The following is a 23,816-nucleotide window of genomic DNA, read 5'->3' as shown; positions in this document are numbered from 1 at the left end:
GTGTAGGGTTTGGGTAAAAATAAGCAGAGTGTGACAGGAAGGGACAGAGAGTTTAATGGCAGCAGAGAACAAGGTCAAAGCAGGGAATAATGGTAAACAAATTCAAGGCTCTATCTGAATGCGTGGAGCATTCGTAATAAGATAGATGAATTAGTGGCACAAATAGAGATAAAGGGGTTTGATCTAATAGCCATTACAGATGCATGGTTGCAAGGGAACTAAATGTTCCAGGGTACTTGACGTTTTGAAAAGACAGGCAGAATGGTTCAGGACGGGGGGGCGGCATGTAAGCCCTGATAAAGGATGATATAAGGACAGTAGAGAGAAAGGATCTTGGCTCGGAAGATCAGAAAGTCGAATCAGTATGGGTGGAGATAAGGAATACAAGGGACAAAAAACACTGGTGGGAGTAGTATATAGGCCCCCTAACAGTAGCTATACCGTTGGACAGAATATTAATCAAGAAATAGTAGGAGCTTGTAACAAAGGTATTGCAATAATCGTGGGGGACTTTAATCTTCATATAGACTGGACAAATCAAATTTGTAAAGGTAGCCTGGAGGACGAGTTCATGGAATGCATTCAGGACAGTTTCCTAGAACAATACGTCATCGAACCAACCAGGGAACAGGCTATTTTAGATCTTGTATTGTGTAATGAGACCAGGTTAATTAGCAATCTCACAGTAAAGGGTCCTCTGGGGCAGAGTGATCATAATATGATCGAATTTCACGTTACATTTGAGAGTAAGTCCGAAACTAGAGTCTTAAACTTAAATAAAGCCAATTACATAGGTATGAAGGGTGAATTGGCTGAGGTAGATCATAAAAATGGATTAAAAGGTATTGCAATAGATAAGCAATGGCTAGCATTTAAATAAATATTTCATAATTCTCAACAAAAATCCATTCCATTAAGAAACACAAATTCCACAGGAAAAGTGATACATCCGTGGCTAACTAATGAAGTTAAGGATAGCATTAGATTGAAATAAAAAGCTTATAATGTAGTGAAGAATACTAGTGAGCCTGAGGATTTGGAGAGTTTCAGAAACCAGGAAAGGATGACCAAAAAATTGAATAATAAAAGGAAAAAATAGTCAAAGAAAACTAACAAAAAATATTAAAACTGATTGTAAGAGCTTCTACAAGTATGTAAAAAGGAAGAGAATAGCTAAAGTAAACATCGGTTCCTTAGAGACTGAGACAGGACAAATTATTATGGGGAATAAGAAAATGGCAGAAACGTTAAACAAATAATTTGCATCTGTCTTCACAGTAGAAGACGCAAAACGCATACCTAAAATGGTGGGAAACCAAGGGTCTAGTGAGGGTAAGGAACTTAATGTAATTAATATAAGTAGAGAAAAAGTACTAGAGAAACTAATGGGATTAAAAGCCGCCAAATCTCCTGGACCTGATGGCCTACATTCTAGGGTTCTAAAAGAGGTGGCTGCAGAGATAGTGGATGCATTGGTTTTGATCTTTCAGGATTCTAGATTGTAGAACGGTCCCAGCAGATTGGAAGGTAGCAAATGTAACATCGCTATTCAAGAAAGGAGGGAGAGAGAAAACTGGGAACTGCAGGCCAGTTAGCCTGACAACAAACATCATTGAAAATGCTGGAATCCATTGTTAAGGAAGTGGTATCAGGCCACTTAGATAATCATAACATGATTAGGCAGAGTCAACATGGTTTTATGAAAAGGAAATATGTTTGACAAATTTATTAGTCTTTTGAGGATGTAACTAGCAGGCAGGGTAGATAAAGGAGAACCAGTGGATGTAGTATATTTGGATTTCCAAAAGGCATTCAATAAGGTGCCTCATAAAAGGTTATTACACAAGATAAGGACTCATGGGATTGGAGGCAATGATAGAGCATGGACAGAGTAGTGTCGAAACCTCGACTCTCAATTTAACTAAAAAAAAGTGAAACTCAGACATAAACAGCTCGGTAGATGTCCCTTTAATATACTTGCTGCAAGGAAAAGTCCTGCTAAGTCAAAAGCTCCGCAAAGACTTCTACAGTAATACAAAAACACACTATCTTTATACAGAAGAACAAACAAAGAAATTATGGTTCCATCACGTGTATCAGTTCTGCCCTTGCGGTCAGCAAATACAGATAAGGAGTTCTTCAATCACTTGATTAACATTACATCCTTGTTTTAATTTCCTACTTATCTATACAGCCTTTGTCTAATACTTTTAAGATTTAACACAGCGACAGTTATTTAGCAGGGAGTATAGTTCTTACAAGACAGGGAGGGTAAATTCAAGGTTCCCTCACTCACACAGATGGCTCCCAAACTTCTAAATTAATTGGCTATCAATCAAGGTTAACATGTTTATACAGAGACAGGCTGTCTGCTGTAGGGACTTCTGGGAGAACTGAGACTCCATTTTGTTTTATTACAAAAGGGTACATTTAACAGAAAATGTAACTTAGAAAGTAAATTTCCACAGTAGGGATAAATGGGTCTTTTTCAGGTTGGCAGACTGTAACTCGTGGGGTGTCGCAAGGTTCAGTGCTGGGGTCTCAGCTATTTACAATCTATATTAATGATCGAGATGAAGGGACCGAGTGTCATGTATCCAAGTTTGCTGACAATATAAAACTTGTTGGGATAGTAAGCTGTTAGGAGAACACAAAGCGTCTGCAAAGGGATATAGATGGACGAAGTGAGTGGGCAGTAAGGTGGCAGATGGGAGTATAATGCAGGGATATGAGAGGTTATTCACTTTGGTTGGAAGAATAGAAAAACAAAATATTTTTTAAATGTTGAACTTTTAAATGTTGATGTTCAGAGAAATTTGGGTGTCCTTGTGCAATAAACACAAAAAGCTAGCAATGAGGAATGCTAATGGCATGTTAGAAACATAGAAAATAGGTGCAGGAGTAGGCCATTCAATATGATCATGCAACTTCCGTACCCCATTCCTGCTTTCTCTCCATACCCCTTGATCCCTTTAGCTGTAAGGATCACATCTAACTCTCTTTTGAATATATCGAATGAACTGGCCTCAACAACTTTCTGTGGTAAAGAATTCCACAGGTAGAGAGGTTCACAATTCTCTGAGTGAAGAAGTTTCTCCTCATCTCGGTCCTAAATGGCTTACCCCTTATCCTTAGACTGTGACCCCTGGTTCTGGACTTCCCCAGCATCGGGAACATTCTTCCTGCATCTAACCTGTCCAATCCTGTCAGAATTGTATATGTTTCTATGAGATCCCCTCTCATTCTTCTAGATTCCAGTGAATATAAGCCTAGTCGATCCAGTCTTTCTTCATATGATAGTTCTACCATCCCGGGAATCAGTCTGGTGAACCTTCACTCCACTCCCTCAATAGCAAGAATGTCCTTCCTCAGATTAGGAGACCAAAACTGTACACAATATTCACCGAGGCTGTGTACAACTGCAGTAAGACCTCGTTGCTCCTATACTCTCATCCTCTCGCTATGAAGGCCAACATGCCATTTACCGCCTTCACCACCTGCTGTACCTGCATGCCAACTTTCAATGACTGATGTACCATGACACCCAGATCTCGTTGCACCTCCCCTTTTCCTAATCTGTCACCAGTCAGATAATCTGCCTTCCTGTTTTTGCCACTAAAGTGGATAACCTCACATTTATCTACATCATACTGCATCTGCCATGCATTTGCCCACTCACCTAACCTGTCCAAGTCACCCTGCAACCTCTTAGCATTCTCCCCACAGCTCTCACTGCCACCCAGCTTAATGTCATCTGCAAACTTGGAGATATTACATTCAATTCCTTATTCTAAGTCATTAATATATATTGTAAATAGCTGGGGTCCCAGCACTAAACCTTGCGGTACCCCAGTAGTCACTGTCTGCCATTCTGAAAAGGACCCGTTTATTCCTACTCTTTAGAAACATAGAAAATAGGTGCAGGAGTAGGCCATTTGGCCCTTCGAGCCTGCACCGCCATTCAATGAGTTCATGGCTGAACATGCAACTTCAGTACCCCATTCCTGCTTTCTCGCCACACCCCTTGATCCCCCAATAGTAAGGACGACATCTAAATCCTTTTTGAATATATTTAGTGAATTGGCCTCAACAACATTCTGTGGTAGAGAATCCCACAGGTTCACCACTCTCTGGGTGAAGAAGTTTCTCCTCATCTCGGTCCTAAATGGCTTACCCCTTATCCTTAGACTGTGACCCCTGGCTCTGGACTTGCCCAACATTGGGATCATTCTTCCTGCATCTAACCTGTCTAAACCCGTCAGAATTTTAAACGTTTCTATGAGATCCCCTCTCATTCTTCTGAACTCCAGTGAATACAAGCCCAGTTGATCCAGTTTTTCTTGATATGTCGGTCCCGCCATCCCGGGAATCAGTCTGGTGAACCTTCGCTGCACTCCCTCAATAGCAAGAATGTCCTTCCTCAAGTTAGGAGACCAAAACTGTACACAATACTCCAGGTGTGGCCTCACCAAGGCCCTGTACAACTGTAGCAACACCTCGCTGCTCCTGTACTCAAATCCCCTCGCTATGAAGGCCAACATGCCATTTGCTTTCTTAACCGCCTGCTGTACCTGCATGCCAACCTTCAATGACTGATGTACCATGACACCCAGGTCTCGTTGCACCTCCCCTTTTCCTAATCTGTCACCATTCAGATAATAGTCTGTCTCTCTTTTTACCACCAAAGTGGATAACCTCACATTTATCCACATTATACTTCATCTGCCATGCATTTGCCCACTCACCTAACCTATCCAAGTCACTCTGCAGCCTCATAGCATCCTCCTCGCAACTCACACTGCCACCCAACTTAGTGTCATTCGCAAATTTGGAGATACTACATTTAATCCCCTCGTCTAAATCATTAATGTACAATGTAAACAGCTGGGGCCCCAGCACAGAACCTTGCGGTACCCCACTAGTCACTGCCTGCCATTCTGAAAAGTACCCATTTACTCCTACTCTTTGCTTCCTGTCTGACAACCAGTTAGCAATCCATGTCAGCACACTACCCTCAATCCCATGTGCTTTAACTTTGCACATTAATCTCTTGTGTGGGACCTTGTCGAAAGCCTTTAGAAAGTCCAAATATACCACATCAACTGGTTCTCCCTTGTCCACTCTACTGGAAACATCCTCAAAAAATTCTAGAAGATTTGTCGAGCATGATTTCCCTTTCACAAATCCATGCTGACTTGGACCTATCATGTCACCTCTTTCCAAATGCGCTGCTATGACATCCTTAATAATTGATTCCATCATTTTACCCACTACCGATGTCAGGCTGACTGGTCTATAATTCCCTGTTTTCTTTCTCCCTCCTTTTTTAAAAAGTGGGGTTACATTGGCTATCCTCTACTCGATAGGAACTGATCCAGAGTCTATGGAATGTTGGAAAATGACTGTCAATGCATCCGCTATTTCCAAGACCACCACCTTAAGTACTCTGGGATGCAATCCATCAGGCCCTGGGGATTTATCGGCCTTCAACCCCATCAATTTCCCCAACACAATTTCCCGACTAATAAGGATTTCCCTCAGTTCCTCCTTCTTACTAGAGAATACTCGTGAATACCGAACCAAAATACTTGTTCAATTGGTCTGCCATTTCTTTGTTCCCCGTTATGACTTCCCCGTTATGGCTTTCCCTGATTCTGTCTGCCAACTAGTTTTCTATCCACGTCAATACATTACCCCTAATACAATATGCTTTAATTGCAAGGGGTTTGGAGTATAAGAGTAAGGAAGTCTTGCTACAATCGTACAGGACCTTGGTGAGACTACATCTGGAGTACTGTGCGCAGTTTTGCTCTCCTGATCGAAGGAAGGATATTCTTGCCTTGAAGGCGGTACAACGGAGGTTCACTAGAATGATTCCTGGGATGAGAGGAATGTATTATGATGAGAGATTGTGCAGAACGGGCCTACACTCTTTGGCGTTTGGAAGAATGAGAGGTGATATCATTGGAACATACAAGATTCTGAAGGGAATTGACAGGGTAGATGCTGAGAGGTTGTTACTCCTGGCTGGAGTGTCTAGAACTAGGGGGCACAGTCTCAGGATAAGGGGTAGGTCATTTTAAGACAGAGATAAGGAGGAATTTCTTCACTCAGGGTTGTTATTCTTTGGAATTCTCTGCCCCAGAGGGCTGTGGATGCTGAGTCTCTGAATATATTCAAGGCTGTCATAGATAGAATTTTGGAATCGAGGGATATGGAGATCGGGCAGTAAAGTGTTGAGGTCGATGATCAGACATGATATTGAATGGTGGAGCAGGCTCGAAGGGCCGTAGGGCCGACTCCTACTCCTATTTCTTATGTTCTTATAATACTGGCATGGACTGGTTGGGCCAAATGGCCTATTTCTGTGCTGTATATTCTATGTAATTTAATTCGCGTTTTTAATTTACTAATACTTCTACTAACATGTTTGCTTGCTCAGACACAAGACTGTATCACATTGACACTTGGTGGCCAAAACCTGCAAGTAGGTTCCACCCATGTTTTGAACTTTGTTGTTTGTGGAGCTAACTTTTATTTTTGGGATATACGCAACACTGGCAAAGCAGAATTTATTACCCATCCCTGGTGGAATTGAGTTAACCACTTAGACCATTGTAAGAACAGCAGGTTCTGTTCTTTGAAGCATGAGTGAATCATTTGGATTTTATGACAATAGCTTTTATGCTCGTGTACAAATGACCAGGTTTATTGAATTGAGTTTTGCAACTTGCCATGCTGGGAGTTGAGTTCACAGTTGTGTTGCTCGTCCAGTACCTTAACCACTAGGGTACCATTCCCTGTTATAATGTGACATTTGATATTGAAAAAAACAATCACCGTGCCATCTACAGGCATAACTGGTATTGTAGATAACTAGTGCCAATTTTATAATGGGTTTTGCCACAGAACTAGTGTTGTCCAATACATTAGCGATGAGCGACCTGTGGCTAATTGGGTATCCAGATGTGGCTAATTGCATTTCTGATTAGCAAATAAAAAGGGAGTATTAATCACTGTTGTTGAACATCTGATCTCAATATTTATTTGCACGTGTACGCATGTGTACTTTAACCTTTTTGTGCGTTTGTTGGTAAAATAGTAAGATGAATAACAGAGTGCAAGTGTGTTTTTTGATCGTTGTGAGTGCCTTACTTCATTGATTGCTGAATGGGGGTCGATGTTTGGTAAATAAATATGCACGTGAAGTACATGTACCTGTATTGTGTGAGTGTATGTAAGGTGTTTTCTATTAAAATTAGTGCATGTGGCCAAAATGGTGTCACTAGCCACACCTGTGGCTAGTCAGCAATTGTCTATTGAAGAACACTGCTGTAGACAGGGCCTAACATAGGAGTTTTCAATACATTTTGAAATGGATTGTTATAACCCACTCATCGATTTTAATATGTAATAGATTTTTACATGTCTTATTTACAGGTTAGTTGTTCCAGTATTAGTGGTACACTATACCATTAAATGCTGTCATACAGAATAGTGTTGTCTCTTGCCCAGCCCCTCCCCTCCACATAAGAGTAAAGATGGCAGATTTTTTTTCTTTGAATTTGGGGATAGAAAACAAGATAATTTCTGTAGTGTATGGAGAAAGAATCAGACTGAACACTGTGAGCTCAAAGTAAATTATGACCTTAGTCTTTTATTGCAGGTCTCCAGAGTGCCTCTCTAACCTGTGAAGCACTCTTAAATACCTGTGCTCCCAAGGGATTATGAGCTCCCTTGGGACTCTGGAGAATGAGCCCTCTGGTGGGTGTATAGAGTATATAGATTTTTACATGTCTTATTTACAGGTTAGTTGTAGTGGTACAGTATACCATTAAGTGCTGTCATACAGAATAGTGTTGTCTCATGCCCAGTCCCTCCCCTCCATAACAACATTCCCCCCTAAAGGCAATAGTGTAACTATTTACAATGTGAGTCGATCTGGGGCCCTTCTTGCCCTGGTTGATCGTCTCGGTGTGAAAGCTGGTGTTGTTGAGTCATTTGTTGTGCCCTCGCTGGGCTGCTGTGCAGCTGGCCTTGCTGGGCTGCCTGGTGTGTTGGGCCCTGCAGGGCTGCTGTGGATGATGGGTTCTGCTTCGTGGTCAACCGTGGTGCCGGTTGCCACTGGTGTGTGTGTTGGGGGATCAAAAAAGGTAGGGTCCAAGGTGGGTTGCTCAGGGTAGTCCGTGAATCTGAATTTGATTTGGTCCAAGTGTTTCGGTGAATGAGTCCATTTAAAAGTTTGACCCGAAACACCCTGCTCCCCTCTTTGGCCATGACAGTGCCGGGAAGCCACTTGAGACCTTGACCATAATTTAATACAAATACAGGATCATTGACTTCAATCTCGCGTGACACATTTGCGCTATTATGGTATGCACGTTGTTGAAGCCGCCTGCTCTCTACCTGTTCATGTAGATCAGGGTGAACTCACGAGAGCCTTGTCTTAAGTGCTCTTTTCATGAGCAGTTCAGCAGGTGGGATCCCAGTGAGTGAGTGTGGTCTCGTGCGGTAGCTAAGCAGGACTCTGGATAGGCGGGTCTGCAGTGAGCCTTCAGTTACCCTCTTCAAGCCTTGCTTGATGGTTTGCACTGCTCTTTCTGCCTGACCATTGGACGCTAGTTTAAACAGGGCAGATGTGACATGTTTGATTCCGTTATCGGTCATAAATTCTTTGAACTCAGCATTGGTAAAACATGGCCCGTTGTCGCTCACCAGGACATCAGGTAAGCCATGTGTGGCAAACATGGCCTGCAGGCTTTCAGTGGTGGCAGCGGACGTGCTAGCGACATTATCTCACATTCAATCCACTTGCATTACGCGTCTACAACCACAAGAAACATTTTACCCAAGAACGGGCCTGCACAGTCGATGTGTACCCTAGACCACGGTTTGGAGGGCTAAGACCATAAACTTAGCAGCGCCTCCCTGGGTACATTGCTTAACTGCGAGCATTTATTACATCTGTGAACGCAGGACTCTTGAGTCCGCATCGATGCCGGGCCACCACACATGGGATCTGGCTATCGCTTTCATCATTACGATGCCTGGGTGGGTACTGTGGAGGTCATTGATGAAGGTGTCTCTGCCCTTCTTGGGGACCACTACTCGATTGCCCTACAGAAGGTAGTCTGCCTGTATAGACATTTCATCTTTGAGCCGCTGGAACGGCTTTATCTCTTCCTGCATTTCCACTGGGACACTGGACCAGCTCCTGTGAAGCACACAGCTTTTGACTAGAGATAATAAGAGGTCCTGGCTTGTCCAGGTTTTGATCTGCCGGGCAGTGACGGGTGATTGCTCACTCTCAAATGCTTCCATAACCATGGCTAGATCTGCGGGCTGCGCCATTTCCACCCCAGTGGTGGGCAATGGCAGGCTACTGAGAGCATCGGCGCAGTTTTCTGTGCCTGGCATGTGGCGGATGGCATAGTTGTATGCTGACAACATGAGCATCCATCTCTGGATGCGGACCGATGCTTTGGTATTTATCCCTTTGCTCTCGGAAAACAGGGATATAAGTGGCTTATGGTCAGTTTCCAATTCGAATTTTAGCCCAAACAGGTATTGATGCATTTTCTTTGCCCCATAGACACACGTGAACGCTTCTTTTTCAATCATGCTGCAGGTTCTCTCGGCCTTAGACAGGCTCCTGGATGCATAAGTAACCAGTTGAAGTTTCCCGAAATCGTTGGCTTGTTGCAATGCACACCCGACGCCATATGACGACGCATCACATGCTAGTACCAAACGCTTACATGGATCATGCAACACAAGCAATTTGTTTGAGCATAACAATTTTCTCTATTTTACAAAGGCATTTTCTTGGCTTTTGCCCCAAACCCTTTCGCCCCCTTTTCGTAGTAAGACATGCAGTGGTTCTAGCAGGGTGCTGAGACTCGTAAGAAGTTACCAAAGTAGTTCAAGAGTCCCAGGAACAACCGCAGCTCCCTCACGTTCTGTGGCCTCGGTGCATTCTCGATTGCCTCCGTCTTCGCGTTGGTGGGCCTGATGCCGTCAGCCGCAATCCTCCTTCCCAAGAACTCCACTTCAGGCACCAGGAAAACGCACTTCGGGCGTTTTAACCTGAGCCCCACGTGGTTGAGCCGACTAAGAACCTCCAGGTTCTGCAGATGCTCGACTGTGTTCCGACCTGTGACCAAGATGTCGTCCTGGAAGACCACGATGTGCTGGACCGACTTCAGTAAATTTTCCATGTTTCTCTGGAATAACGCCGCCGCTGATCGGATTTCAAACGGGCACCTGATATAAACAAAAAGACCTTGGTTCTTGTTGTTGCAGGTGAGGGCCTTCGATGATTCCTTCAGTTCATGCGTCATGTAGGCTGAGGTCAAATCCAGCTTAGTGAACGTCTTTCCTCTCGCCAGCGTTGCATAGGGGTTTTCGGCTTTTGGAAGTGGGTATTGGTCCTGCAGGGAGAAACGATTGATAGTTACTTTGTAGTCGCCACAGATTCTGACGGTGCCATCTCCCTTGAGGATTGGGACAATAGGACTGGCCCACTCGCTGAACTCGATCAGTGAGATGATGCCCTCTCTTTCTAGCCGGTCGAGCTCGATTTCTACTCTTTCTCTCGTCATGTACGGTACTGCTCTCGCCTTGTGTTGGATGGGTCGCGCCCCCGGAATTAGGTGGATCTGCACTCTTGCTCCTTGGAATTTCCCGATGCCTGGTTCGAACAGCAAATGAAATTTGTTTAAGACCTGTGCACACGAAGTGTCGTCAGCAGGCGATAGCGCTCGGATGTCGTCCCAGTTCCAGCGTATCTTTCCCAGCCAGCTCCTGCCGAGCAGCGTGGGACCATCGCCCAGTACCACTCAGAGTGGTAGCTTGTGCACCACTCCATCATAGGAGACCTTTACAGTAGCACTGCTGATTACAGGAATCAGTTCTTTCATGTAAGTTCTTAGTTTCGTGCGAATTGGAGTTTTAAGACTGGCCTTGAGGCCTTGTTGCACCACAACCGTTCGAAAGTCTTTTTGCCCATGATGGACTGGCTCGCGCCCATGTCCAGCTCCATTGACACTGGGAGTCCATTTAGTTCAACCTTCAGCATTATCGGGGAACAATTCTGGTTGAATGTGTGCACCTCTGCCTCCTCTATCAGAGGTTCTGTTTCGTCGTGATCCTCCGTGGATCTGTTGTCCTCTGCAACGTGGTGGTTTGCAGGTTTAGCAGGCCTAGCAGCTCGCCTGCACACTCGTCGGAGGTGTCCCATTGTTCCACAGCCCTTGCAAATGTATCCTTTGAATCGGCATGAATGGAAACGATGATCACCCCCGCAGCGCCAACAAGGTGTTAATGGCCTTGCATTCATCACCCTTGATGTTGGACTCTGAGACATCTGCAGACGTGTAACTGCAGGTATGTGTGACCTGCCCTGTCCATTACGATTCGAAAACATCATCACTTTGTTCACAGTACTTGTAGCAGCACTTGTGTGCTGAGAGATTTGCTTAGTATTGTCACTGGTGGCAATGAACGCCTGGGCTATCGCTATGGCCTTACTCAAGGTTGGGGTCTCTACAGTCAAAAGTTTGCGAAGTATGGTTTCGTGGCCAATGCCAAGTACGAAAAAGTCTCTGAGCATGTGCTCCAAATGTCCTTCAAATTAGCAATGTCCTGCAAGGCGTCTTAGCTCGGCGACATAACTCGCCACTTTCTAGCCTTCAGAACTTTTGTAGGTGTAGAACCGGTACCTCACCATCAGAACGCTTTTCTTCAGGTTTAAATGCTCTCGGACCAGTGTGCACAAATCGTCATACGGTTTCTCCCTGGGTTGCGCTGGAGTAAGTAGATTCTTCATGAGGCCATACGTTGGTGCCCCACAGACGGTGAGGAGGATCGCTCTACGTTTGGCCGCGGTCTCTTCCCCATCTAGCTCGTTGGCCATGAAGTATTGATCGAGTCGCTCCACAAAAGTTTCCCAATCATCTCCCTCTGAAAATTTCTCCAGGATGTTCACTGTTCTCTGGATCTTTGGGTTCGCTATCTGTATCTTGTCGCCAGTTGTTGTGTATGGAGAAAGAGTCAGACTGAACACTGTGAGTTCAAAGTAAAGTGTGACCGTAGTCTTTTATTGCAGGTCTCCAGAGTGCCTCTCCAACCTGTGAAGCACTCTTAAATACCTGTGCTCCCAAGGGATTATGAGATCCCTTGGGACTCCGTGGAATGAGCCCGCTGGTGGCTGTACAGAGCAGATACTAGTCCAGATACATAACAATTTCAGCCTAGGATTTGGAAACTGTAGAACGGATGGCTGACAACAACATCACCACCAACAGACAATGCAGAGATGGATTGGGGATTGGAAGCCAGTGCTGTTTGTGAAGGATGTGGTTGACTGATGAATGAGACTTCGTGTGAGACAGGATATAAGCTGCAGAGTTTATGCAGCAAGAGAGGTCAGTATTGGAACTGGTGAAAAAGGCACTTATACATGTTTCAGCAGCATTGAGTGGTGAGGTAGAGCCAGAATCACGTGGAAACAAGTGAACGTGGTATGGGGTAGAATGTGGGTCTACAGATCAGCTCAGTTGAACAGGATGCTGAATGCAACTAGTCTGATTCAGTTTGACTGTCTGGTGGGGGGGGGTGCGGAGGGTGGTGGACTATAAGGGGAAGAGGAATGTGGTGGGGCTAAAAATTACTCAGACCCCTAAGCCCCAGAATTGAATTTCAATTTTTTTACTTTTTAAATATGTGATGACGCAACCTGAGCTATATTATCAATTAAAGTTGTTGAGGGAAGGTTCAGCATTTTCCCCATAGGAGAAAGAATTGCTGTGAGTGTCACTCTGGGATTGTTTTCCGTTCAAGGGATGTGGGCGTCGCTGGCAAGGCCGGCATTTATTGCCCATCTCTAATTGCCCTTGAGAAGGTGGTGTTGTGCTGCCATTTCAGAGGGTAGTTTAGAGTCAACCACATTGGTGTGGGTCTGGGGTCACATAAAGGACAAACAAGGTAATGATAGAAGCTTTCCTTTCCTTCCAGTTGGGTTTTTGCAGATTTTTTAAATTCCAGATTTTTATTTAATTAACTGAATTTAAATGTCCCCAGTTTACATGGGGGAACTCTTGTTTCTCGATCATTAGTCCAGGTTCTGGATTACTCGTATCATAACATAAGGCTCAAAACTGGCCAGGAGTTGCTCCATTTTTTTTGGAGCAACTTGATTTTTCTGGAGTATCTTAAAAATCCCCATTTTGCACATTCAATTTGCGCCAGTGTAAGTGAGTTAGTTAGGATTTTTTTAGTTTAGTTCTTTTTTTCAAAAGCGGGCATTACCAGCCACTTTGGACAGCTAATAGTTACTCCAAACTAACTTAGGCCAGTGTATGTGGCCACTTGTGGCCGCACAGAAAACCCTTGTGGAGAGTTAAGAAATCAGTGACGGTAGGTACATCGGAGGCCAGCAGAACTTAATGACTTGACTAAAGAATGTGAATAGGATAAAACAGCTATACAGGACATCATATGACAAACTTCGCAAAGTTAATTTACTATACAACAGAAGCATTCATGGAAGCTTAAACTACAAAAATAAAAGAAGTAAAAGTTGAATTAAATTGCCCTAATCTCACAACTAATTAAAGATAATTAAAGAAAGTGGTTTAGCACAACGACGATCCCACAGCAAACCCCCATGGACTTCAGCCCTTACCGTGTACAGTGTGATTTCTGCCCCACTACTATAATTCTGCACAAAGTCCCAAATGGAGAGGATATGACAGTTTCTGGGTGGCAGCACACCATTGCTTGTGCCAACAAATCATTACTTGCCACAACAAATCTTAGCAAACATTAACATAACGAGCAGCAAACAGCAATGCCATTCAAACAAAGCCCAAGAGATAAAGTGCTGAACTGGAGCTTTCAAGCTGGCTTCAAAGTGGAGAGCTGCATAGTGCCGGTCATACTTGGAATCGCATTTTAAAATAACCAAACACCAGCTAACTGCTTCCCATATTCTGCAATAATTATAGAGTTACGTACTTAATTATAAACTTAATTATAAATTATAAACAACACGCTATTGCAGCCACACGATCTCGATGTCCGGTCCGAACGAAGCATTTTCTCCTGCAACGGGCTGGCCTGTGCAATCGGCCACTCGGCCTGGGCTAGGGGCGGAACGCATGGGTCCCACGCTGCAGCATGCACACCGAGAGGCTGGAGGCAGGAGCTACTGCACGTGCGCGCACACTGTAATGCACATGTGGAGAGCTGCCGGCACTGTTTCTGGCGCAGGGCCCTAGCTCCAGCCCCCAATTGACTGACCACGCCGCGCCAAGCCCTGGAAGAGACAACACAGCGACCAGAATCGGAGGACATTTTTTCAGAGTCCTTTTCATCCTACAAAAGCGGCGCAACTCCAGTGAGTGCGGCAAAAATCTGCAGGGGCCAATTTTGAGCCCAAAGCCACTATGCTACCTTATCCACTACTGGAGCTAGTAACTGATGGGATTGAAGACTGAAGCTTGATCTTGGGAGTGGGGTTGGTGGGTTTGTGTTTTCAAATAGATTATTTTTGAAACCATCAGAAGTAATTGATTTGAACCAGAATCTTAAGTGTTCAATTATTTTACATGTTGGGATTCTGGTTACGGATCTTATTTCAGTGAAGTTTTCTAAGTCCTCTCTGCTTGAATTCTCTATTTTTAAGGTGGATAACACCGATGCTGAAGGCCGTTTGATACTCGCTGATGCCCTGTGCTATGCACACAACTTTAACCCCAAAGCAGTTGTAAATGCAGCAACTTTAACAGGTATTGTAAAGCTAACTTTCTTTGATCCTGCACAAAGTCAGTAAGTGCATGTGATGACAACTATGCAATATCTGCCAATTTCTTTAGGAATTAAAGTGCTGAGAAAGTCATCCCAACTACAACTGCATCATTGTGCCAATTTGACATTAGAACTCCTTTGCTTGACAACTTTTGAAATGTGTTCAAAGCAAAACATTTAATTCAGAATTTTAAAAAAATGATTGTGATGTGGGCGGTGGTGCTGGGCCTTTTTGAACCCCTGTCGTCCCTGTGATATTCTTTGTAGTGGTTTGATGTAACTGAGTAACCGTGTGGGACTGGAATATAGGCCAGACTAGGTCAACAGGTTTCCTTCCCTAAAGGACATTAATGAACCTGTTGGATTTTTACAACAATCTGACAGCATCATGGTCTTTTACTGAAACCAGTTTTTTTTTAATTTCTAGATTTTAAAAACTCAATTCAAATTCTCAACATGCCATGGTGGGATTTGAACTCTCGTACTCTGGATCATTAGTCCAGACCTCTGTCTGGTCCAGTAACATAACCACTACAATATTGTAATATATACAATTGTGATAGCAGAGAAGTTGTTGATTATGCCTTACGTAAGATTTTGGTAGTCAGACTGAAATGTAATCATTAATACGTTTTTAAAAATTTGAACTGCAGCGATTTGATTTGAGCTATTTTAACAGGTGCAATCGATGTTGCTCTGGGATCAGCAGCTACTGGAGTTTTCACCAACTCTGACTGGTTGTGGGGGCACCTCAGACAAGTAAGAATAGTTTATGCAGTGTTGTATGTAAAAGATTGCCGATTTATTTGTAAAATCTAATTTCTATTTTAAAGCACTTCAAAAAAAATAAATGGAGCTGTGGGCTAATTCTGCGATTCTACACTTGTGCGAGAAAACCAGGCTTGAAGGAAGTATAGGTCTGAGATAGAGCTACAGTACGGTAGTAAAAACAGAAAATGCTGGCAATCTCAGCGAGTCAGGCAGCATCTGTGGAGAAAAAAAAGCAGTTCACGTTTCGGGTCGATGACCCTTTGTCAGAACTGGCAAACGTTTGAAAAGAACAGATTCTTAAGGGGCACTGAAAGGGGGAGGGGAAGAAAGAACAGAAGGGAAGGTCTGTAATAGGGTGGAAGGTAGGTGAGATTAGCAAGACAAAGGGATGATGGGCCGAATTCAAATGGTAATGCCAGGAGTTAGAAAAAGGTTAGTCTCGATAGGGTGTTAATGACGGAATAATGACCAGCTGCCATTGGAGACAAAGAGAAAAAAAACACAAGATTGCGGGGGTGGGGGGTGGGGGGAGGGAGCCAAAAATGGGCAGAGGTTATCTGAAATTGTTGAATTTGATGTTGAGTCCAGAAGACTGTAAAGTGCCTGAATGAAAGATGAGGTGCTGTTCCTCGAGCTTGCGTTGGGCTTTATTGAAACAGTGTAGGAGGCCGAGGACGGAAATTTTGGAGTGGAGCGAGGAATTAAAGTGACAGGCAACCGGAAGCTCAGGGTCATGCTTACAGACTGAACGGAGGTGCTCCGCAAAGCGGTCACCCAATCTGCGTTTGGTCTCCCCAATGTAGAGGAGACCATCGTGAGCAGCGAATACAGTATACTAAATTGAAAGAAGTACATGTAAATTGCTGTTTCACCTGGAAGGAGTATTTGGGGCCCTGGATAATGGGAAGAGTGGAGGTAAAAGAGCAGGTGTTGCATCTCCTGCGCTTAAAAACATAGAAATTTACAGCGCAGGAGACAGCCATTCCGGCCCATCGAGTTCATGCCAGCTGACAAAGAGCCACACGGCCCCTGGCCAGCAGCCCTAAAGGTTACATATAAACCTATGAACAATGATGGAAAAGCAAAGAGCACCCAGCCCAACCAATCCGCCTCACCACAACTGTGACACCCCTTATACTAAAACATTCTACACTCCACCCCAACCGGAGCCATGTGATCTCCTGGGAGAAGCAAAAGCCAGATTTAAAAAACAGGCCAATTTAGGGAGAAAAAATCTGGGAAAATTCCTCTCCGACTCATCCAGGCGATCAAAACTAGTCCAGGAGATCACCCTGGCCGTATTCTATTCCCTGTAGTACTTGCCATTATATCTGCTCCGTCCAACAAAAGGTCATCCAGTCTAATCCCAATGACCATCTCCATAACCCTGCAGGTTGCTGCACTTTAAGTGCCCATCCAACCATCTCTTAAAAGTGGTGAGGGTTTCTGCATCCACCACTCTTCCAGGCAGCGAGTTCCAGATCCCCACAACCCTCTGCGTAAAGAAGCCCCCGTCAAATCCCCTCTAAACCTTGCACCTTAAAACTATGCCCCCTCATAATAGATCCCTCCACCAATGGAAATAGACCCTTACTATCCACTATGTCCAGGCCCCTCAATAATTTGTACACCTCAATGAGGTCTCCTCTCAACCTCCTCTGTTCCAATGAGAACAAACCCAGCCTATCCAATCTGTCCTCATAACTAAGATTCTCCACTCCAGACAGCATCCTAGTAAATCTCCTCTGCACCCTCTCTAATGCAATCTCGTCCTTCCTATAATACGGCGACCAGATTGCACGCAATACTCCAGCTGTGGCCTAACCAACGTATTATACACTTTAAGCATAACCTCCCTGCTCTTATATTCTATGCCTCGGCCAATAAAGGCAAGCATTCCATATACCTTCTTAACCACCTTATCCACCTGGCCTGCTACTTTCAGAGATCTGTGGACAAGCATTCCAAGGTTCCTTTGTTCATCTACACTATTAAGTGGCCTACCGCTTAATGTGTATACCCTTTTCTTATTAGCCCTCCCAAAGTGCATCACCTCATACTTCTCTGAATTAAATTCCATTTGCTACTGCTCTGCCCACCTGACCAGTAGATTGATATCCTCCTGCAGTCCATGACTTTCCTCTCCATTATTAACCACACAGCCAATTTTAGTGTTGTCTGCAAACTTCTTAATCATACTCCCTAAATTCAAATCTAAATCGTTGATATATACTACAAAAAACAAGGGTCCCAGTACTGAGCTCTGCAGAACCCCACTAGAAATATCCTTCCAGTCACAAAACCATCCATCAATCATTACCCTTTGCTTCCTACCTCCAAACCAATTTTGGATCCAACTTGACACTTTGCCCTGTATTTCATGGGCTTTAACCTTCATGACCAGTCTACCATGTGGGACCTTATCAAAAACTTTGCTAAAGTCCATATATACTACATCGTACGCACTACCCTCATCGGCCCTCTTGGTTACCTCCTCAAAAAATTCAATCAGGTTAGTCAGGCACAATCTTCTCTTAACAAATCCATGCTGACCCTAATTAATCCTTGCCTTTGCAAATGCTGATTTATCCCGTCTTTCAGGACTTTTTCCAATAATTTTCCCATCACTGAGGTTAGGCTGACAGGCCTGTAATTACTCGGCCTATCCCTTTCTCCCTTCTTAAACAAGGGTACTACATTAGCTGTCCTCCAATCCTCCAGCACCATGCCCAGATCCAAAGAGGACTGGAACATGATGGTCAAAGCCTCTGCTATTTCCTCTCTTACTTCGCTTGCAAGGGAAGGTGCCATGGGAAGGGGAGGGGGTGCTGGGGGTGACTGTGGAATGGACCAGGGTGTCGCAGAGGGAGTGGTCCCTTAGGAATGCTGGGAGCGTAGGTTTAATGACAAAGTCGGGGTTGGATCTGAGAGAGCGGAGTGCTGCAAGTTCAGAGGGAGATAGGTTGGAGTGAGTGAGGGGAGCAGAGAAATTGAGACAGCCAATGTCCCATTGGCAGTTTGCAATGAAGAGGTCTGGAGAGGATTAAAGGCCAGAGGGGGAGGGGTCCAGGTAGAGCGAGAATTCTGAAAATGGGAGAAGGGGGGGGGGAAAGACTCCTGGCTGCAGAAGTGGGCACCGAGGCGAAGGCGGCGGAAAAAGAGCTCAGTATCGTGCCGAGCTCAAAATTCATTGAGGTGGGAGCGTAAAGGGATGAAGCTCAGGCCTTTGCTGAGGACTGATCGTTCGGGGTCAGAGAGAGGAAGGTCAGAGGGGATAGTGAAAATACTGCAGGGGGTGAGATTGGAAGAAGGGATGGGATCAGAGGGAAGTGTAGGGGAAGAAGGTTCCGGAGGGGAGTTGGTGTCCAAGAGTTGTTGAAGTTTACAATCCTTGACACCTGAAAGGAAGGAAAAAAGTTTTTGGTTAAGAATGAGGCGAGGGATGAAACAGAACTGCAGACCAGGACAGCTTAGAGATAGAGTGAGTCGGCACTGCTCAAGTACTGTAGCCTTGATTCTCCCTCCTGGTTAGCCACCATGAATTTTCAGAAAGAACAACGAACCAACAGCATAGTGAGTCTGTTAACTTGACCAACCAGCTTCTATCACCGCTTGTACCGTACAGTGATATAGTAACATCAGCAGGAATTTGGGAATAACAAGTCGTCATCAATCTTGCAATCAATCAATTGCAGAACTGCAATCAAAAGTGTATTTAAAACTAAATACCCTAATTTATTTTGTAAGTTGATGTTCGACTATATTATAGGGCCATAATATTGTAACAAGAAAGGGCAATTTTTATATCCAGCCCCATCTTCCATTCAAGTCCTTCATAAGCACGGTGGCTCAAAAACACATCTATTTTTAAATAATTTACCGCACTCAGATTCTAAACAATTGGTGCTTTTATTAGTAACAATGCATGGTCTAATTAGCAATGTGTGGAGTAGCTTGAAAATCATTAAAATTTGTGCTGATAGTTTATTCACCTTGTTATCTTTTAAAGTGTAGCACTAGTAATATGAATAGAATGTTTTTTCATTGAGAATTTAGGTTTAATTAATGTCCTTTTCAGTTTTGGATGGTGCATTTTTAACCATAATGGATAATGCTGAGCATGTACTGTTCTTGTTTAGGCTAGTGTTGTGACTGGAGATAGAGTGTGGAGGATGCCACTCTTCCAGCATTACACCAGACAGATCACAGAATCGCAACTAGCAGACCTGAATAACATCGGCAAATACAGGTGAATACAGTATCATGCCCTTAAATCGAAACAATTCTCACTTTATTTCATATTACATTGTTAAGCAATCTCCTTTCTCCTCTGGTTCACAACAACACTTTCGAGTAAGCACGAGACTTCGGGCTCAATTTTCCCCAGTTATCTGCGCTGTTTTTTATTTGACGTGTGCCGCATTTTTTGGTGTTAATTAAAATATCCAAGTTTCCCCAAAGTTTCTACGCCAGTGTAACTCAGTTTGGTACGATTTTTTTAAGTTAGTGTTTATTTGTGTCATGGGGGTGTAACCTGATGTCTGCGCCAGTTTTTCACATTTAAGCAAGTTTGGCCAACTTACATTTTTCCTAGGACGGTGTATGTGACCACTCCTACAAAACCTTCTGGGCACTTAAGAAAAACCAGCACACATTAAAAAATCAGCGCAGAAAGACACCATTGTTTTTAGGTGAAGTTTTGGAGGGAGTCAAGAAGACAAAGAATATGCATCATGAAGCCAAAAGGGAGAAAATGGAAGTCTAATGCAATTCTTTAATTTTTGATTTTTTTCAAAGTACCACGCCACCACCGAAAGTCGGCCGGCAGAATCGCTTCCTCGCCCAGACACGGGCTCGGGGCTCAGCTTCAAAAGAGGGTGGGGGGGTGGAAGCCGAACTGAAGGGATGAGAACCCATCTACTATACAGCAGCTTCAAAAGAAGCCCAGTTGGGTTGGGGGGGAGGGGGTGGGGTGGGTGGGCGGGGGGGGCGGTGGGGCGGTGGGGTTGGTGGACGTTGAGCCCCTATGTCTGGGCGAGGGAGCGATTTGCTGGCTGGCCCTCGAGCCCGGTGAGGAGCCGTTCGGTCGGTGGTGGGGTGGTACTTTGAAAAATATCAAAAATTAAAGAATTGCATTAAACTTCGTTGCCCCAAATGTCTTCACTTAATACTGAGCTTCCCGTTCTAAGCGCATGTGCAGACCAGGGTGTGGTCCATACTAGGGCGTCGATCTTGGGAATAGAGAGAGAGGAAAGAAGGTTGAGTGCTTTGTCCTGCTGTTTTGACCTCCTTGCAAAGTTACAATTTAATTATGGAGGCAATATTGACAATGCCTGGTGCAAGCTTTCTGGGTGATGGTGCTGCAGAGGAGAAGATTGATTAGACATCATCACATGAAGAACCTCAGAGCACGTAGGATGATGGGCAGGAGGCCTTACCCACATCGGGTATATCGAGGCAGGCGTTCATACCTGAACCTCAGTGATGCAGACTGTGTGAGAAGGCTGCATTTCTGCAAAGAAGTTGTAACAAGATCTGTGAGTTAATAAAAGCAGACCTGCGCCCGAGAAGCATCAGGAGGACTGCTTTGTCAGTTGAAGCAAAGGTTACAGCTGCACTTTCATTTTATGCATCTGGATCATTGCAGGCCACAACTGGGGATGTGTGCGCCATTTCTCAACATGCAACACATATCTGCATTCGGCAGGTGACTGCTGCACTATATGCCAAGAGGAATGACTACATGAAGTTCCCCATGACCACCGAGGCAAGGCGTGACAGGGCTGTGGGCTTCTCCAGGATTGCTGGGTTCCCAAAGATACAGGGCTGCATTGACTGCACCCACATCGCCTTGCGAGCACCTTTGGAGGTTTCCGAGATGTACAGGAACAGAAAAGGCTTCGACTCCGTGTTTGTGCAGCTCGTCTGTGACGACATGCACAGCATCATGGCAGTTGATGCATGATACCATGGGAGCACCCATGATGCAGTCATCCTACACGAGAGCGCTATATCTGCCACGTTTCAGCAGCAGCCAGAAGGGCAGAGCTGGCTGCTGGGAGACAAGGGGTACGGCCCCGCCACCTGGCTCATGAAGCCCCTGCGCGTAACCCGAACGGAAGCTGAGCGGGAATACAACATGTCGCATAAGGGACGGTTTTCTAGACCAATATGTTGAGGAATCAATTAGAGAGCTGGCCATCCTAGACTGGGTGTTTTGTAATGAGAGAGGATTAATTAGCAATCTTGTTGTGCGAGGCCCCTTGGGGAAGAGTGACCATAATATGGTAGAATTCTTCATTAGAATGGAGAGTGACACAGTTAGTTCAGAGACTAGAGTCCGGAACTTAAAGAATGGTAACTTCGATGGTATGAGACGTGATTTAGCTAGGATAGACTAGCGAATGATACTTAAAGGGTTGATGGTAGATAGGCAATGGCAGACATTTAAAGATCACATGGATGAACTTCAATAATTGTACATCCCTGTCTGGCATAAAAATAAAAAGGGGAAGATGGCTCAACCGTGGCTTACAAGGGAAATTAGGGATAGTATTAAATCCAAGGAAGAGGCATATAAATTAGTCAAAAAAAGCAGCAAACTTGAGGACTGGGAGAAATTTAGAATTCAGCAGAGGAGGACAAAAGGTTTAATTAGGAGGGGAAAAATAGAATATGAGAGTAAGCTTGCAAGGAACATAAAAACTGACTGCAAGAGCTTCTACAGATACGTGAAGAGAAAAAGATTAGTGAAGACAAATGTCGGTCCCTTACAGTCAGAATTTGGTGAATTTATAATGGGGAACAAAGAAATGGCAGACAATTGAACAAATACTTTGGTTCTGTCTTCACTAAGGAAGACACAAATAACCTGCCGGAAATACTAGGGAACCGAGGGTCTAGCGAGAAGGAGGAACTAAAGGAAATCTTTATTAGTCAGCAAATTGTGTTCGGAAAATTGATGGATTGATGGCCGATAAATCCCCAGGGCCTGATAGACTGCATCCTTAAGAAAGTGGTCCTAGAAATAGTGAATGCATTGGTGGTCATTTTCCAACATTCTATAGACTCTGGATCAGTTCCTATGGACTGGAGGATAGCTAATGTAACCCCACTTTTTAAAAAAAGGAGGGAGAGAAAACAGGGAATTACAGACCTTCAGCCTGACATCAGTGGTGGGGAAAATGTTGAAATCAATTATTAAAGATGTAATAGCAGCGCATTTGGAAAGCAGTGACAGGATCAGTCCAAGTCAGCATGAATTTATGAAAGGGAAATAATGCTTGACAAATCTTCTAGAATTTTTTGAGTACGTAACTAGTAGAGTGGATAAGGGGGAGCCAGTGGATGTGGTGTATTTAGATTTTCAAAAGGCTTTTGACAAGGTCCCACACAAGAGATTAGTGTGCAAAATTAAAGCACATGGTATTGGGGGTAATATATTGACGTGGCTAGAGAACTGGTTGGCAAATAGGAAGCAAAGAGTAGGAATAACCGGGTCCTTTTCAGAATGGCAGGCAGTGACTAGTGGAGTACCGCAAGGTTCAATGTTGGGACCCCAGCTATTTACAATATACATTAATGATTTAGACGAAGGAATTGAATGCAATATCTCCAAGTTTGCAGATGACACTAAGCTGGGTGGCAGTGTGAGCTGTGAGGAAGATGCTAAGAGGCTGCAGGGTGACTTGGGATAGGTTAGGTGCTTGGGCAAATACATGGCAGATGTGGTATAATGTAGATAAATTTGAGGCAGATTATTATCTGAATGGTGACAGATTTGTAAAAGGGGAGGTGCAACGAGACCTGGGTGTCATGGTACATCAGTCATTGAAAGTTGGCATACAGGTATAGCAGATGGTGAAGAAGGCAAATGGCATGTTGGCCATCATAGCGAGAGGATTTGAGTATCGGAGCAGGAAGGTCCTCTTACAGTTGTACAGGGCCTTGGTGAGGCTACACCTTGGATATTGTGTACAGTTTTGGTCTCCTAATCTAAGGAAGGGCAATCTTGCTAATGAGGGAATACAGCGAAAGTTCACCAGACTGAAGCCCGGGATGACAGGATTGACATATGAAGAAAGACTGGATCGACTAGGCTTGTATTCAATGGAATTTAGAAGAATGAGGGGGGATCTGTAAACGGTTTTGATTCTAGCCCAATTGCTAGACGGACGGTTCGATTCGCCCCCGCCTTACGAAAGTTCTAGACTCGGGAATTATTATTCGGAGTGTAA

At 44.3% G+C, this 23,816-nt stretch overlaps 1 protein-coding gene across 1 annotated transcript in view; it reads left to right on the top strand.

The window, feature by feature from the left end:
* The window catches only part of LOC139252377 (cytosol aminopeptidase-like), a gene marked incomplete at its 5' end in the record, with an annotated part of 45,482 nt that overhangs the window by 6,809 nt on the left and 14,857 nt on the right, over positions 1–23,816 (top strand). The window contains 3 exons of the mRNA XM_070873362.1: positions 14,687–14,789; positions 15,488–15,567; positions 19,719–19,828. Of these exons, the coding sequence (XP_070729463.1) occupies positions 14,687–14,789; positions 15,488–15,567; positions 19,719–19,828 (293 nt within the window). The remainder of the gene's footprint in view (positions 1–14,686; positions 14,790–15,487; positions 15,568–19,718; positions 19,829–23,816) is intronic.

This window comes from Pristiophorus japonicus, unplaced genomic scaffold, assembly GCF_044704955.1.
Source record: "Pristiophorus japonicus isolate sPriJap1 unplaced genomic scaffold, sPriJap1.hap1 HAP1_SCAFFOLD_461, whole genome shotgun sequence".
Taxonomy (NCBI): Eukaryota; Metazoa; Chordata; class Chondrichthyes; family Pristiophoridae; genus Pristiophorus; species Pristiophorus japonicus.
The sequence above is the reverse complement of the archived record's forward strand: the minus strand, read 5'-3'. Positions and strand labels throughout refer to the sequence as shown.